The sequence below is a fragment of the Paroedura picta genome, chromosome 6 (assembly GCF_049243985.1).
Source record: "Paroedura picta isolate Pp20150507F chromosome 6, Ppicta_v3.0, whole genome shotgun sequence".
Taxonomy (NCBI): Eukaryota; Metazoa; Chordata; class Lepidosauria; order Squamata; family Gekkonidae; genus Paroedura; species Paroedura picta.
In genome coordinates, this window is record NC_135374.1 from 42,513,622 (window position 1) to 42,530,186 (window position 16,565).

The 16,565-nt window shown below is 43.1% G+C and overlaps 1 protein-coding gene across 2 annotated transcripts in view; it reads left to right on the forward strand.

Annotated features, from left to right (window-relative positions):
- The window catches only part of PTGFRN (prostaglandin F2 receptor inhibitor), a 121,189-nt gene that overhangs the window by 82,365 nt on the left and 22,259 nt on the right, over positions 1 to 16,565 (forward strand). The window contains exon 6 of one of the 2 annotated variants that reach the window (XM_077342285.1): positions 3,505 to 3,924. The exons of the other annotated variant lie outside the window; for it this stretch is intronic. Coding sequence (XP_077198400.1) covers positions 3,505 to 3,924 — 420 coding nt within the window. The remainder of the gene's footprint in view (positions 1 to 3,504; positions 3,925 to 16,565) is intronic. 2 annotated transcript variants of the gene reach the window in all.

The following is a 16,565-nucleotide window of genomic DNA, read 5'->3' on the forward strand; positions in this document are numbered from 1 at the left end:
GATTATGCCTCTTTTGAAATGATAGAATGTGTGTATCAGGCTTTCTCAAACAAGGTTTCATGAAACCCTGGTGTTTCCCAACAACCACAGAACAGCAAAATTCTCAGACCTGATTTTAAGTGATGCTGGTTTCTTAAAATGAAGTTATCTGAGTGGGGCTCAGTGTAGTAGAGTTAGGTGCATGGTGTGCAGATACTGCAGATGTAGATATTAAATGTAAAGTTGTGAGTCCCATCCGTTTTTATTCACCTAATGACCATTTTTATTCACCTAAAGATAGACTTTCTTTCTTTCTTTCTTTCTTTCTTTCTTTCTTTCTTTCTTTCTTTCTTTCTTTCTTTCTTTCTTTCTTTCTTTCTTTCTTTCTTTCTGACCTTCGATTCCAGAATGGTGCTCAAAGGCACTTTTCTCAGCACCGTTGTATTCATTATGTCCTGGCACTTTGATCCATGGAATCAATAGACCTGCAAGAGAAATGGGCAGAAAATGTGTTCACGGAACTACTGCTGACTTTTCTGGGCTGTTGGCCTTGCCACCCTGCAGTCTCTGTGTTTAGAGGGCCACTACATGCTTATCTTCATCTAGCAGTAATGGGAGTCTGTTTACAGTCGCTTTAATCTTACTTCCTGCCCAGGGAGTTGCCCTTGTCTGGTTGTCAAACGCCTTATCTAATATCCCTGGCTCAATCCACTTGGCCCTTCTGTGAGCATAAACTGAACATGGCACTGTGTTGATCAATTGAATAAACTTGCATATTGGATTTCTGGCTATTGGGAAACAGAGGAGTAGATAGTGAGGGGCTTGGATGAGCCCCTGGGCACTTTAGATCCTTGCTTCAGATTGTGCAGCCGAAGAAAGTGATTTTCAGAACATAACCAAGAAATAAATTCTGCAACTCTGTGACACTTGAAATGTGAGATATTTAGTGATTTAGTGCTCAGCCAAGTTGGCACATTGTTCTTTCTTGCTCTTGCCTTTATATAGTATTGCACTGCGATCTTCTTCGTATGATGCTGCTATAGTTGTCATGCTCCGTTTTCTCATCTTCTAGATGGTGTGTTTACTCATTGTGAAAACTGCTGTTTGAAAGCAGAATACTGTAAAATGTAATCACAAGAAATACCTTTTGGCTCTCTTGTGGGAAGACAAAAGTATTATTGTATGTAGTTTTAATTTTGGGAAGTGTGTGGCAAGCTCAGTATATCTTATTTCCCTGTGGCCTTGTAAAAGATTCACCTCCTGTTTAATATGCAGCCAGTTTTTATTAGAAGAAAATGTATTGTTGTACAAACAGCTCTGAACACCAGGCTAGCAAAAGCCAATAAATAACAAGAATTCTGCCATTTTTTCAATATATCTGTGCAAATGGAGATCAGGTTGAGTGGAAAGAGAAAATAAGAAGATCAGACTAAAGGGGGGGGGAATGGGGTTGTAAACTGGAACTGCATATAATTCCTAGTCTTTGCAAGTAATAGCTATAAATTGCTGGATAGTAGACCAGTCACAGAAATTAGATACTATATTGATGATCACAGTAACTCCTTTCAACCAATTTGGGGGCACAGTGGAATTGTTGTCTTCATGAAAGCAATCTGAATGTCAGTCTTGTTCAGTCTTGATCTAATGTTAGTACTTGAACTTTTGTATTCCTAAATGTGTTCATCTCTGGTTTCATATTTTCCCCTGAAATAAGAAGTTGGGTTACTTGATAATTAAACTTGGATCGAACCTTCACAATTTCAATCAAAATTATTTTAAAAGGAAATGGAATCTTAAGCTGCTTCTGTTATATTTCTATCAAGCACATAAGCAATATGTAACCATATGTGTGTGTGTGTGTGTGTGTGTTTGTGTGTAACTTTTCTGTAATGAAAATGCTCCTTTTGGCCTAGTACTAAAATGACTTCAGTTTGGTTACGAAGTTTGCTGGTGGCCGCTCTGTTGCAAAACATAACAGCAGAACTTTATGAAAATCAGAACAAAGTCTGAGTCCAGGGGCAGCTTTAAGACCAACAAAGTTGTATTCAAGGTATATGTTTTTGTGTGCATGCACACTCCTTCAGATACAGGAGCAGTGATAAAGCATGGTACTGGAAGGTTCTTCACTCATCTGATGCCAGAGCAGGTATTTTACACAGCTGCTCCTAGCGTCGTTTCCTTCTGCTGTTATGTTATGTTATGTTATGTTATGTTATGTTATGTTATGTTATGTTATGTTATGTTATGTTATGTTATGTTATGTTATGTTATGTTATGTTATAAAGCAGTGGTCTGCAACCTTTTTAAGGCTGCGGACCAGCGGTGGTGGGGAGGGCGATCTCGCGGCCACAAACGCACATGCATGGCACTTCATGAAACTGCCGCACATGCACGTTTTTGGCCGCGCATGGCGCAAACGTGCATGCGCGGCACTGCTTCCCTCTCCCCCCCTCCCACAAAAAGAAGCTTGCTGGGCCAATTTGCTTGCGGCCTGGGAAGTTTCTTACTGCGGGGGGTGGGCGGGGAGTGGGAGCCGTGGCCCAGTGCCGGGCCCTTCCCTACCGTTAAAAATGACTTAATAGGTAGCCTTATACTGTTGCAGGAGAAGCTTCTCCCTTGACCTGGGTCTAAATGGGGGTGGGGGTGGAGGTTGATTTGGTGGCATCAGAGTGGCAAAATAAATGTATAGTCTAGTCCAGGGGTAGCAACATGTGGCTCTCCAGATGTCTATGGACTACAATTCCCATAAGCCCCTTCCAGCACAGCAGGGCATGTGCTGGTAGGGGCTCATGGGAATTGTAGTCCATGGACATCTGGAGAGCCACATGTTGGCCACCCCTAGTCCCTAAAGTCACCTCCTTTGGACCTAGGAATTTCCTACATGCAAAAACACGGTGACAAGAAGTTACCACCATGCTGCCAGTCTATACTGTTTCCATTACTCTGTTTCCATTTTGCCTTAAAAATCCTGTAAAAGCAAAAGGGTAAAAAGCACCAAGCATACAATTGACAAAATGTAGGTGAAAATGTTGGATAAATATAACAAGAGAGTGAAAAACCTTAAGTTTAGAGATACTTTAAAGAACTGTCATTTGTTGAAAAGGGGAAGTGAATATTGTTTCTAAATTCTTCTGTATCGGAAATGTTTTTGGTTTCCTACTTAAAGGCTATCTATATTCATTTGCAAAGGCATTGCATACTGTGAAATGGCAGCCCTGGCTTCTTATAAAAGCTCACTTAGGACTTGAAGCATGGAGATAAAACTCTCAGTATTCAATTATTCTGCACACCTACCTTTTCCTTGCTGTTTCTTTTTCAGTCGTAACCACAACCTGCTGCCTCTGAATGCCATCTCACATAGGGGCACTCACTGTCCTGCAGCTGTGCATGTAACAGACCACAAGGCACTCCTGAGCTTTTGACTAAAAATGTACTGCAAATGGCTATTTTTAATCCCTGGCTGCTGCTTATGTTTCTCTGTCCTTTGCTTGTCTCTTATATCTGTGCCTTCTTTGCTTCTCCCAGATTATGCACTGACTGTAGAAGCTGTGAAGTTGAAGCCGTTTTTCATGGCTGGGCACACCTTTGAAATGACATGCAAGGTGTCTTCCCGGAACATCAAAAGTCCTCGATACTCAGTCCTCATTACAGCGGAGAAGCCTCTGAATGACCATTCAAATGCTAATGGAACCATGCGCATCATTTCCCTCAATCAAGATTCAGTGGTCAGGCGGGAAGATTGGACAGATCAAGACCGGGTGGACGGTGTGGTCCTGGAGAAGGTCCAGGAGAATGAGTTCCGCTACAGAATGTACCAGACACAGATTTCTGATGCTGGGCTGTATCGTTGTGTGGTGACTGCATGGTCACCAGGGGGTGGAGGCATGTGGCGAGAGGCGGTCAATGGTTTATCCAACCCCATCCAGATAGACTTTCAGACATCAGGTTAGTACACAACTTCCATATGTCCATGGTGGGAAGAACATAATGAAGACATTGCTTGTATACGTGGTTGATTAAGGGAGGATGACTTTTTCAGTGTTTTCAGATACAACCTGTGTTGCTTTAGTAGTCAGCTAGTGTTTAAGGAACTGTGGACAGAATTTTGATTCTATTCTAGAAGAAAATTGTACACTACTTGTAATTCAGGTTTGAACTTCTGTTATGTTGCCCAATGCATGCATATTTTTTAATGCCGAACTGCAGTTTCTCACAGCCTTTTGTCTTCTGCCGAGTCAGAGCTGCAAGTAGCGCTGGTACACCATGTAGCTCTTTTCTCAGTCCCAACTACTATTCTTTGGAGTTTCACAGCCACTTTAGGGGAGCAAAAACAGACGTGCAATGAACAATTTTGTATGATGGTTTAAAACCAAGTAGGTTAGAATCCTACTTGATTTTGATCATATTGCTCTTCTGTGTGGAAGGGCAGGCAGGCAGGCAGGGCATGCATTGTACTAATCAGTGCAGGGAGGCTAAGCAGAACGCAGGATGTTAGCTTCAGTGAGGCTAATCTCTTGCCCCTTGGATCCCTGTCCCTCATGGCTTGTGTAAGCAAGTGATGGAAAGACTGGGGAACTCCTCAGAGAAATTATAAATCTGCCCCTGTCCTTAGTGACTTTCCCAGAGGATTTATAGGAGAAGGTGCTCTGGCCATTACTGAAGAAAACGTCTCTTGATCCATGGAATCCTGCCAACTATCACCTGGTCTTGCATCTGGTGTTTCTGAGGAAGGTGGTTGGTGGGCAGCCACATATCAATTACAAGCATACCTAGGGAAAACAGCTGGTCTGGACCCATTCCAGTCTGATTTTTGACCTGGCCATGGAGTGGAAACGACACTGGTTGCTCTCATAGATGAACTCTGGAAACAGCTGGTCCAAGATGGATCAGCACTGCTGATATTGTTAGATTGCTGTTATTGTTAGGTTGTGCTGAGAGATGGGCCAGGGTGGGATCTTGGCCCTAACCCAGCTGGGTTTCTTTAGCTAGTTGTATAGGTTAGTTGGGTTGGGGGTGAGGGCTTTTAGTGGGTGGGCTTGGGCTGGGTGGGTTCATTGCAGCTAGGAGTAGACCTGGAATAGGGCTAGTAGTGGGGAAGACAGCCAGTTCATCCTGAGAGAGCATGCCAGTGGAGGGGGTGAAATTGAAAGGGGCCCCAATGAGAGTCAAGATCTCAGCTGTCTTGGGCCAAGGGTAAGGGCTTCAGGATTCTCTCATTAACCAAGGTGGACAAGCTGCTGTGGTCAGTTAGGGCAACCATCTGCCCCCTTGATCCCTGTCCATCTTTCTGCTCCAAGAGGGACAACCAGCGGATAGGTGGCTCTATCAGGGACATTATCCCTATTGACTGGGGAGTTTCCTGAGGTGCTGAAGGGGGTAGTGGTGCGTCTACTGCTGAAGAAACCACCACTTGACCCGTGAGATCCATCCAAGTATCGGCTAGCTTTTTTGGGTAAGGTGGTCAAGAGGGCTTCTGGTATTCTTGGAGGAAACTTCAGTGCTCAATTCATACCAGTTAGGCTTCTGTCCTGGCCAAGGGGTGGAGGTGCTGGTTGCCTTGGTGGATGACTTCCAGTGCCAGCAGGATAGGGGCAGTTTGGCCATTCTCATAATGTTAGATCTGTTGGCTGCATTTGAAGAAGAAGAAGAAGAAGAAGAGTTGGTTCTTATATGCCGCTTTTCCCTACCCGAAGGAGGCTCAAAACGGCTTACAGTTGCCTTCCCATTCCTCTCCCCACAACAGACACCCTGTGGGATGGGTGAGGCTGAGAGAGCCCTGATATCACTGCTCAATCAGAACAGTTTTATCAGCGCCGTGGCGAGCCCAAGGTCACCCAGCTGGTTGCATGTGGGGGAGCGCAGAATCGAACCTGGCATGCCAGATTAGAAGTCCGCATTCCTAACCACTACACCAAACTGGCTCTTTGATGTGGTCAACCATGAGCTCTTGGCCCACTGCCTCACCAGGACTAGGATTTATGGGACAGCCCTTTAGTGCCTGCTCTCCTTTCTTCAGAACTGAACACAGAGTATCACAGTGGAGGAAGAGCTTTCACACCCCTTTCAACTCCCTTGTGGAATTCCTCAAGGGGTGGTCCTCTCCTGTATGCATCTCTAATATCTTTGTGCTCCCTCTGGGCTGGGTTGTCATCAGTATGCTTATTGTAACTTTGTCTATGTGGGTCTATCCTTAATTTTAATCTGGAAATTACATTTCATACAGAATGCAACTGCTCAGGTCCTTACAGGGACCCTATGGAGGGCCCATATTCAGCCTGCTCTACAGCAGCTGCACTGGTAACCAATCAAGGTTTTGGTATTAACCTTTAAAACTCTATGAGGTCTGGGACCTGCGTACATAAGGGACTGCCTCTCCCATTACTTCCCCAGAGGGCATTACACTCAGCAAATACCAATAAGCTGATGATCTCTGGTCCTAGAGGGGTCCACCTGGTCTTGACCAGAGCCATAAAAACCTGGTCGGATGAGTTGCCAATTGAGATTCAGGCCCTGATAGAGCTATCAAAGTTCCGCAGGGCTTGTAAAATGGCACTCTTCTATCAGTCCTGTGGTTGAGACCATGGTGGCCCAAAATCCAATTGGACCTCCCCTTCCCTTTTTCCTCTTTCCTCTTTTCATTAAATTCTTTAAATTCTTCCCCTCCCTCTTCAAAGTTTCATGCAGTGTGCTTTCCCCCTCCAAGGGAACCCACCAATAATGACCAGCCTGATGGTGGAGAAAAGTGGATAGAGATGTGGATGGAGGATAGCTACTGTTGTTTAAAATTTTTATGATGGTTTTATTGATATTTTGATGGTAATGATGTTTTATTGATGTTTGTTTTTATGTTGTGAACTACCAAGCCAACCCATGAGGAGAGGCAGTATACAAAATAAATAAAAAATCACACGCAATAATGAGAACCACTTGTTTATCCATGCAATGAAGGGGAAGTGATGTGTTCATCACTCCTTCAAGCAGATTGTTCTTTCAGTAGGCAACAAACCCTTTTTTTCACCAAGCAAAAAGAAAGTCAAGCATTCCATCTGATAGCAAAATGCAAAGAGTAGCTCAGCTGCAGCACACATCTTATAAGTGGATTTGTGCATAATATTGGTTTGTCTACTTACGGTAGAAATGCGGTTACACTGGGTAAAGGGCCACACCAATATAAGAGTCTCCTTACTTCCTTCTGTCTCAGCCTCGGTGCATTTTCTTCTCTTCAAAGAGATACTGCTCTTGTTAGGCAAATTTTCCCCAGATATATGGACAAGTAAGGTAACAGTAGATAAGAGCCACTCCCCATAACACTACGGATTCATTTCTGCCACTTGTGGATTGTAAACTAAACATGAGCAGGCAGTGTGATGCAGTGGTAAAAAAGGCAAATGCCATTTTGGGCTGTATCAACAGGGGCATCACATCAAAATCACAAGATGTCAGTCCCATTGTATACGGCACTGGTCAGACCACACCTGGAGTACTGTGTGCAGTTCTGGAGGCCTCACTTCAAGAAGGACGTAGATAAAATTGAAAGGGTACAGAGGAGAGCGACAAGGATGAGCTGGGGCCAAGGGACCAAGCCCTATGAAGATAGGTTGAGGGACTTGGGAATGTTCAGCCTGGAGAAAAGGAGGTTGAGAGGGGACATGATAGCCCTCTTTAAGTATTTGAAAGGTTGTCACTTGGAGGAGGGCAGGATGCTGTTTCTGTTGGCTGCAGAGGAAAGGACACGCAGTAATAGGTTTAAATTATAAGTACAACAATATAGGCTAGATATCAAGAAAAAAATTTCACAGTCAGAGTAGTTCAGCCGTGGAATAGGCTGCCTAAGGAGGTGGTGAGCTCCCCCTCACTGGCAGTCTTCAAGCAAAGGCTGGATACACTCTTTTCTTGGATGCTTTAGGATGCTTAGGGCTGATCCTGCATTGAGCAGGGGGTTGGACTAAATGGCCTGTATGGCCCCTTCCAACTCTATGATTCTATGAACAATAAAGTATGATGGAAAGGCATAGTGGAGGCATGACCAGAGTTTAGGGATACTCAGCTCCCTTTCAGGTTTGATGTGTTCACTTAAATTGGCCCTGCCTGTGGTACTGTGTTCAGTGTGAAGCAATGCTGCCACACTAGCCAGTCCTGGTTTATATCCCTGCTGTGGTTTTGTTCGAAGAAAAATATCTGAGATGCTTCATAACACTGGAGAATATCAGCCTTATTCAATCTGAGATATGCCCAATATAGGCAGTATCCTGGGTATACATCTTATCTTAGAAGCCAATAAACATTGGAAGAACTATTGTTAAAGGAAATCCTTAAAGATTTTCACATAAAAGCTTTTAGTGATTGTTGCAAGAGACTTCAGTGCCTGCATTGATTTCTTTTAAAGCTGGAAGGACTTATTTGGATTGGAAGATCTTCGTAGTACTAGCTTGGCTTCCTGCCACGGCTTTTCTCAGAGCATCTCTTTGTCTGAATGGTTTCATGTTTCAAGGAAAGCTTTTCACTGCACCTACACATCACAAAGTGCAACCTAGCTGAACTGCAGGAGGTCTGTAAGACTACTTTTTATCTGTGCATGTTGGTGGCTTTACATGCACTCTTGTGCCAGCGATTATGATTTTTTTAACTTGTTGCTACAGGAAACCTGGCATGCTATATGATTTAAATTTTTCCCATGAACTTCTGCAGAAAAATGTAGCACAAAGTATTTCCAGTAGATCTTCCCAGTTGGAAAGTTCCGTACTCATACATATCACTTAGTGATGATTTTAGAATATTCTTTGTAATAATTCAACTCTTGTCAGACTCAGACTCCTGTATTCTATCTTTCATTGTTTAGCCAGTCAGGATGACAAGTCAGGATCTTTCCGTATTGTTGGCTCCCATGAACTGGTATTTCATGGCCTCCTGCTTGTGAATGTGGAACTCCTTCATAGTCTCTACAGTTATATCTATGGGCTGTATGCCTCTGCAGACTGCTCTGAAACTTCTTAACCACTTTACTGGTGCTGACTCTGCCTTTGCCCAAGCCCAGTGCTAGAGCACATGACCACAGGAGAGAGCTAGGCCTTCGCACTCAATTCTTTTTAACTGCCACAGCAATAGCATCACCTGGATTGTTAAATTAGTAGTTGTGCTTTCTTTTCAGTCTTTCTTCTTAAAATTTCCTACTTTTCTGTCTTGCTGGTCTGCCTCCAGTGTCTCTTACTGGTCCATGGCATGGCAAAACTTATTTTGTAAAATGTTTTCATCATGATAGCAATTTTTCATCCATTGATGACCACAGCCGTTGCTTGTTCTGTTTGGCCATTGCTGGTTCTGTTTATTCTTCATCACTGGCCAAATGTTCATTAGATGGGCATGTTGTAATTGCTTTGCTTGTCTGAGAGCCACTTTGTGGAAGTGTGCTTGATCAGTGTTGGTGTTTAGATACCTTAGTGTCTATCAGCTGCAAATCAACCCATCTGTTTGCCTCCCCCTCTCAAGATATCAATGCTGCCACTGAACCTGCATGAGACCAAGGTCCTTCCATCAAACAGCATTCACCTGTGAGCAGAGGTGAACTTTAAACATTTGGTGCGTTGACCTTCAAAGCTGAGGGCAGGGCAGGAAGACAAAAATTAGGACAGTGTGTCAGCAGTGGCACAGGTACCTTTGACCCTCACCATTATGAGGGTGCAGAACTTCAGAGCTCACCAGCAAAACCTGCATCCGAAGCTCCAGCACCATCATCTCTTGTGGTCCTGGACAAGATACAGCATTTGATTCACCCTCCCTAGAATGTGAATCACTCTCAGAGGACCATTAATAAGCTCCTTTTCAGATGTTACATCCCCGGATAGGCACATGTCTTATAGTAACACTGGTGCAAGTGTTTTCTGTACTCTTCACTCTGACCATTCCTGTTTCCTTTCCACAGGACTTATTCTGCCAACTGTGGGAGTGTTCTCATTTCTTATGTGTTCTGTGCTGAGACAGGTCTGCCCCTTCAGAAAATAACACAGGCTACTTGTGAGTTGCAAAGGGTAACCTTTTGCATACGATGGATAATTTGATGACTTTCTGTTGTGCCCTGTCCTGGGTGTAAACTGCACGGAGCTTTTATTCCAATCCCAGGTCGATTCAGTCCCTACTGTCTACACAGAATGCAATTTCCGTTTTGATTTTGGACGATTTAAAATTTCCTTCTGTAGCAAGAAGGATTGATCCAGAGAGACCCTACCTTTATTGTGCGATATCTTAGAGTGCTTTTAATGCTCAATATTTTTCAAATCCTGATTGAGAAAGCAGGCTGTTTTGAACTTCTGTGGTAGAGACACCATGATTGGCCAAAGGTGGCCATGTGACAAGCTTGCCTTAAAGGAGAAGCCCCTAATTTCTCTCAACTTCTGTCGGTCTTGTATTTTTTTGCCCTCCTCTGCCTTCTTCGATCCCCTCCCCCCCTTCAAGAAAAGAAAGAAAGAGGCTTGCCCCCTCCCTCTGAACTACCCTAACCACATGCAGAACACTTTCCTGTTTCAATGGGGAGGGGGAGAAGAGGAAGATCCGAGTTCAAATCGATCTGAATTCAACAGGATTGACAATGGAATAAACAAAGTAAGTGCAGACTCTGCCCTGGATGTCTTTTTTGCAAGCTAGAAAGCCCCCACATGCTATGGCCTTTCCTTATAAGTAAGTCCTACCACTTTACCATTTTCTTTGCCCTTTCCAGCACTTGTAGTCCTTTTTACAAGTGGGACATCCATAACTATACACCAACTTTTTTACCATTGACACATTCTTCAGGTTTTGAGAAACCCCAGAAGTGACACGATCGATTGTGTAGAATAAGGCTGGGAAGCATAACTGGGTTCTCTCTTCTTCCCATGCTCTCCAGGTCCATCATTTTGGGAAGGGGGACATAACCATCTATGGTCATATCATCAGATAAATGTTTAACACATTTTTAAAATATATTACAATTAATTATAGAATCATAGAATCATAGAGTTGGAAGGGGCCATACAGGCCATCTAGTCCAACCCCCTGCTCAACGCAGGATCAGCCCACCCATTCAGGAAACCCTTCCAGGGCTGGAAAGAAACCCCAGGGTTTCCTGAAACCCTTGGGAGAAATCAGGTATACCTGTTCCACAGCTTCTGTAATTCTGCATGAGTCAAAGTCTAAATAAATGTGATAAGAGACTTTTTATCTTATTATATTTAATTAAGCCACTGGACAGATTCTGTCTTTCCTTTGTTACAGCTTGTGTGATGGCATTGTGATGCTGACATCTTATTTTCTGTCCCTTCTCTAATAACCCATATCATAGATTTTATCTGTTTTGACAACCACAGTGCAGGGGTATTTTCCCACTGAACTGTCAACCACAGCCTGAGGACCTCATGCCTGGTAATTGCTGTCAGTTTAGACTTCTTCAGAGCATTTTATATGCTTAGGATTTTTTGTCCCAAAATGCATCACTTAATTGGAGCCAGCAAGGTGTAGAGGTTTAGGGTGATGGACTAGCATTTGGGAGAACCAGGTGGAAATCCCCATTCTTTCAGGAAAGCTCATTGGACATTCTCAACTTAATTTGTGTCACATGATTGTGAGAATAAAAATCAGGAGAAGAGAACAATGTACTGGACATTTTGGATCTCTACTGGAGAGAAAAGAGGAGTATAAATGAATCAAGTAAACAATAAATCATTTTTGTTGCCCATTCACCTAATATGAACATAGCATTTTAGAACTGTTCAGTTGCTTGTTTTTTCTCCATCTTGAAAAATTTACCTTCTGTAAACTTGGGCAAGAAGCTCAGCAAGATCTTTAGAATGGAACTCAAAATATATTGCTCTATAGTAGAAGGGTGGAATACTCACAGTAATTTGACCCTCTACACAATGATATAGTATTGGAATTGTTGTGGTTTGGGATAGCATAAAGTATAGGAGTATTCTTTGCACTGTACCATTCCTTCACTACTACAATATGTGTATGAAGCGGCTAAACAGAATGCTATGGCCATTTTAAAAGGAACAGTCTACTTGTTGATTGCAAGTTCTTTCTCTTTGGATTCTGCCATTTGGCTCCTGTAATTATCAGTACTTGCTGTACTAATGTTCTGTAAAATTTGTGATCAAGGCCTCTGGGCATGATTAGAGATTATCAATGTCGATTGCCTTTTGTTCTTTTCTGGATGATCCAGTTATTGAATAAGACTGCAGATGGAACTTAATGTTGATATTACAATGTTACGGGACAATTCTTACCTCTTGGCAATATTGTTTGAGGTTATTGTCAGTGTTTTCTGTGAGGCTCTTGAATTTCCCTAAGTCCGTGGCTCTCAACCTTCCTAATGCCATGACTCTTTAATAAAGTGCTTCATGTTGTGGTAACCCCCAACCATAAAAATTATGCAAGTGTTCTTTCACAGAAATTAAACCAAAACTGACCAATGGCATGAAGATCCATTGTATATAAATTGGCAGATGCCTTCAGGAGGAGTGGCAACAGTGGTGGTGGCGCCCCCCCCCCCCAGCCAAGCTGCTCGCCCTGCCGCGACCACTGTGAAAGGGTCATTCGACCCACAAAGGGGTCCCGACCCCCCAGGTTGAGAACCACTGCCCTAAGTATATACAGCAGCCATGGAATGGATCTGAGGGCTGGAAACATCCAGTTGGCTCTTAAACATCATAGATGTATGTAAGTAGAAGGAGGCACAGCTATGAGAGGCAGCCTTATGACAGAGATTATGGAAGAGGGGGTGGCTGAATAATAATCTAGTATAGTTGTCTAAAAGTTCTATTAAGACAGGCTATTCCAGGAGGCTGCTGAGATGGGGGAACGGGGGGACCAGATTCCTAGGGCACAAGTCAGCTGGAAGGCCCATCCATGAAGCCAGCTACATGCCGCAGTCAGAATGCATCTTAGTTTATTTTATCCCAATGCACTTCTGCACTGCTGCCACTAAGACTTGCTCAGGGAAGTCAGAGCAAGTAAATTGTCATTGCTGTGCTTTCTGCTCCCAGCACCTTCCTGTGAAACTTTCTACAAGCCCTCTCTGATCCTGCTAAACCTATTAAGCAAGCCAGAACTGGAGCAAGGCAAGACCAGCCGGCACAGCTCAACGGTGCTACAGTCATTGCCAGGCTGCAGCCTTCCAACAAGGCTATTATTCCCAACAGTCTCTGTACCTCTTCCACCCAGCTCCATGGTTTTGTCTGCTTCCAAACCTCCTTAATCTGCTCTCTTCCTCTCATGACATGCCTTCATTTCTCCCCCCCCCCCCTTTGATCACCCTCCTTATTTGTCAGTCTTGGACTTGACTCCTTATAAGAGTAGTATAGCAGCAAACCCTTGTTAATATTATAAACAGAAGGGGGGATATTTCCCAATGATCTATACAATTAGTAAATGGATGCTTCTTGCCCCAATCTGCCTTTACATGCATGGTAATGGAACATTAATCTGTTTTAGCAGCTACAGATGTGGCACAGAAGTTAGAATTCCCTCCCCCTTACCTATATTTAATTACACTTGAAACACTGTTCAGATTGTTGTTGTGTTGGTGAGACATCTAGTATCCCTTTGTAAATGCTACTTTGCTACTGTAGACATTAAGCTTCGTATTACATGACAAATGGCATAATCTTTTTCGAAAATATGTCAGCAAAATCAATCCCAATAATCTCAGTACTTCTCATCCAGCACCACTACATAATAGGTTTGCTCCTGCTTCTCTGATAGGTAAAGATACAAGGGCAAACTTAAATAGATTTCTTATTGATTTACTTAATAAAGATTTATTATGATGTGAAGTTTTTGTGAACTATAACTTATTTAATCAGATCTAAGAAGTGTATTCTATATTCAGGTGAATACCTGTGTTTGCCTGAAACAAATTTCGAGTCCAGTGGCCCCTTAAGACCACCAAAGTTTAATTCTGGGTATAAGCGTTCATGAACAAGTGCACACAAAAGCTTATACTTTGAATTAAATTTTGTTGGGCTTAAAGGTGTTACTGGACTCAGACTTTGTTCTGTGTTCTATATTTTTACACTTTTGTATGTGTGTAGAAATCTAAGATTAGACATTTAAACACATGGTTTGGATGAGGGTCACATAAGGAGCCCAGATCACATATTTGTCCAAGGGGTCATGGTGGCCCTCCTGAAGACACCTGGGTTTTGGTCATAGAATGTTGGACTGAATGGTCATTAGCCTGATCCAACATGGCTTCTCTTATGTCCTTATGTGGCTCTTGGTAACATCCAACCTGAGATGAGTATGTAAAATAGTTGTGATATCAAGAAAGCAATGTGCTTCTTGTCTGCCTTTCTTTATATTTAAAGGCGAGGGGGAAATATCATACTAGATTTGGACTACAAATTTTGCTTTCTTCATGGCAGCTACAATTTATAGTTTATATTATTCCCCAGCATCCCTGTGCCAACTTGAGGTGAGGCCTTGCCAGTGATCAACTCAACCTGCCTCCTGTATTCTGCTGAGGCATGCCTGCTCCCATTACTGTCATGCTGAGAATTGTACTTTCTGTGCTCTGTGTCGTTAGCTACCTGCAGCCCAACACTAGTGGCTAGTTTCAAAGCCATTTAGAGCAAACCTTGTGAATGCTTTGTTGTTTGCTTGTTTGTTGTGATGGATGCATGCCTGGGACCTGCAACCTGTCCTCATATGCAGCATAACTATTAGAAATTGTAGCTAGATTGAGTCCAGTAGCATTTAGAGCCCAACAAGATTTGGGGGGGGGGAGGGGGGTAAACTTTCCAGAGTCAAAACCTCCCTTGATGAGCTACCACTGTCAAAAAGCTTATACCCCCCCCCCAAAAAAAATCTTGTTGATCTCTAAGATGCTACTGGTCTTGAACTGAGGTGTTCTACTGCAGAACAACACGGCTACCCTCTGAAACTATTTGAAATCAGAAGAATTGGTTCTTATATGCTGCTTTTCTCTACCTGAAGGAGTCTCAAAGTGGCTTACATTAACTTTTCCTTTCCTCTCCCCACAACAGGCACCCTGTGAGGTGGGTGAGGCTGAGAGAGCCCTGATATTACTGCTCAGTCAGAACAGCTTTATCAGTGCTGTGGTGAGCCCAAGGTCACCCAGCTGCGGCTGCATGTGGGGAAGCAGGGAATCAAACCCGGCTCACCAGATTAGAAGTCTGCACTCTTAACCACCAAGTAGGCTTTGACATTGATTTGTATATTCTGCTGTGTGCGTACAGTGATCATGAAATACAGATGTTGCACAGGTTCATATTTCTCCTCCTCCCATGCATTTTCACCAGCCTTACCTTGCTAATGTTCAGGTGTGATCTTCCTACAAAGCTATTGCTCAGCATTTTGTTCCGCTGAATTGACACGATAAAAATGTATTGTTGGGAGCAATAAGTAGCAGCCCACAAATTAACCATCACAAAAAAGAGGTGAAACGTCAATTGGGCTGGAAAGGCAGACTCCCTTGTCCTCTGCGGAGGGAGTGTGTCGCTATCTCCAAGCAAAGGAGAAAAAGGCTAAAAGAGGGAGGCAACCTGACACAAAATACTCCAGGAGTTTTCTTGACATAATCTTTGGATCTGGGTTGATGAGCTCACAACAGAAGAATGTTTTTGTGATCATTTTGAAAGGAGCCAAAGGTAGCAAGTTCTGATAGGATGTGGGCTGAGGCTTTGATATTAAAAATGTGAATGGAACAAAACATTCTTTACTGATAAAGAAACACACATCATCATCTTTGGCTCCCTCCCCCCACTCCATACTCAGAAAAAGAGATTTGCTCAAGACAGCATAAAAAAGCTTTAAAAAAATCATCCCAACCTTGAATTCTTTTGCTCTTATTAGATGGAAATGTGTTTTCTCATATGGCTCATGTAAGTTGATGGCTGGAAATGTGAGACGCAGCTAAAACCAAGGATTTGGGGGGGGGGGGGGAGAGGTGTAATATCTGTTTGATGTGTGGTTAGTGATAAAGAAAAAACATTACAAACCAGAAAAATAACTGGCTGTGGTAGTTGGCTGGAATTGTATATGGGGAAGAGATGGTTTGCTTAAATGAACAGATGATAGTGGCTTTACTGTAATACTGCCAAAGCTGATGCTGGGGTAGATATGAGTAATGCTTTGGATTAGAAACGGCTTGGACATTACATCAGTTTTTCCTCAAGTGGTTCATGTGATGGGCAGGGGGTGATAGTTGGTTCAGGGTAGCACTGAAATGTCAGCGTTCTTATCAACCTGGCCTGACTAGATTACATTCTTGTCTGCAAGTGGCTCTTGGATTGGATTGTGTCTCCCCCGTGTTTTAAGAAAATACTCTTTCATATATGATTGAATGACAAGCCTGTTTTCTTGAATTTTCTTTCTCTCACTGCCACCCCTAGTCAAAATGTGAGACCAAGAGACTGTTCGTTGATTAAAATAGCCCATTTTCAAAGAGAGCAGCCTCTTTAGAGAAATTATACTACAGTAATGGGTTTAGTGATGTTGCCAAGGTTATGGTTGCTGGGTCCAGAACACATACTTGTTCAGCTTATAATATGCATGAGTATTTCAGTTCAGGCCCCAAGAGTTCTTCTAAGGACTGG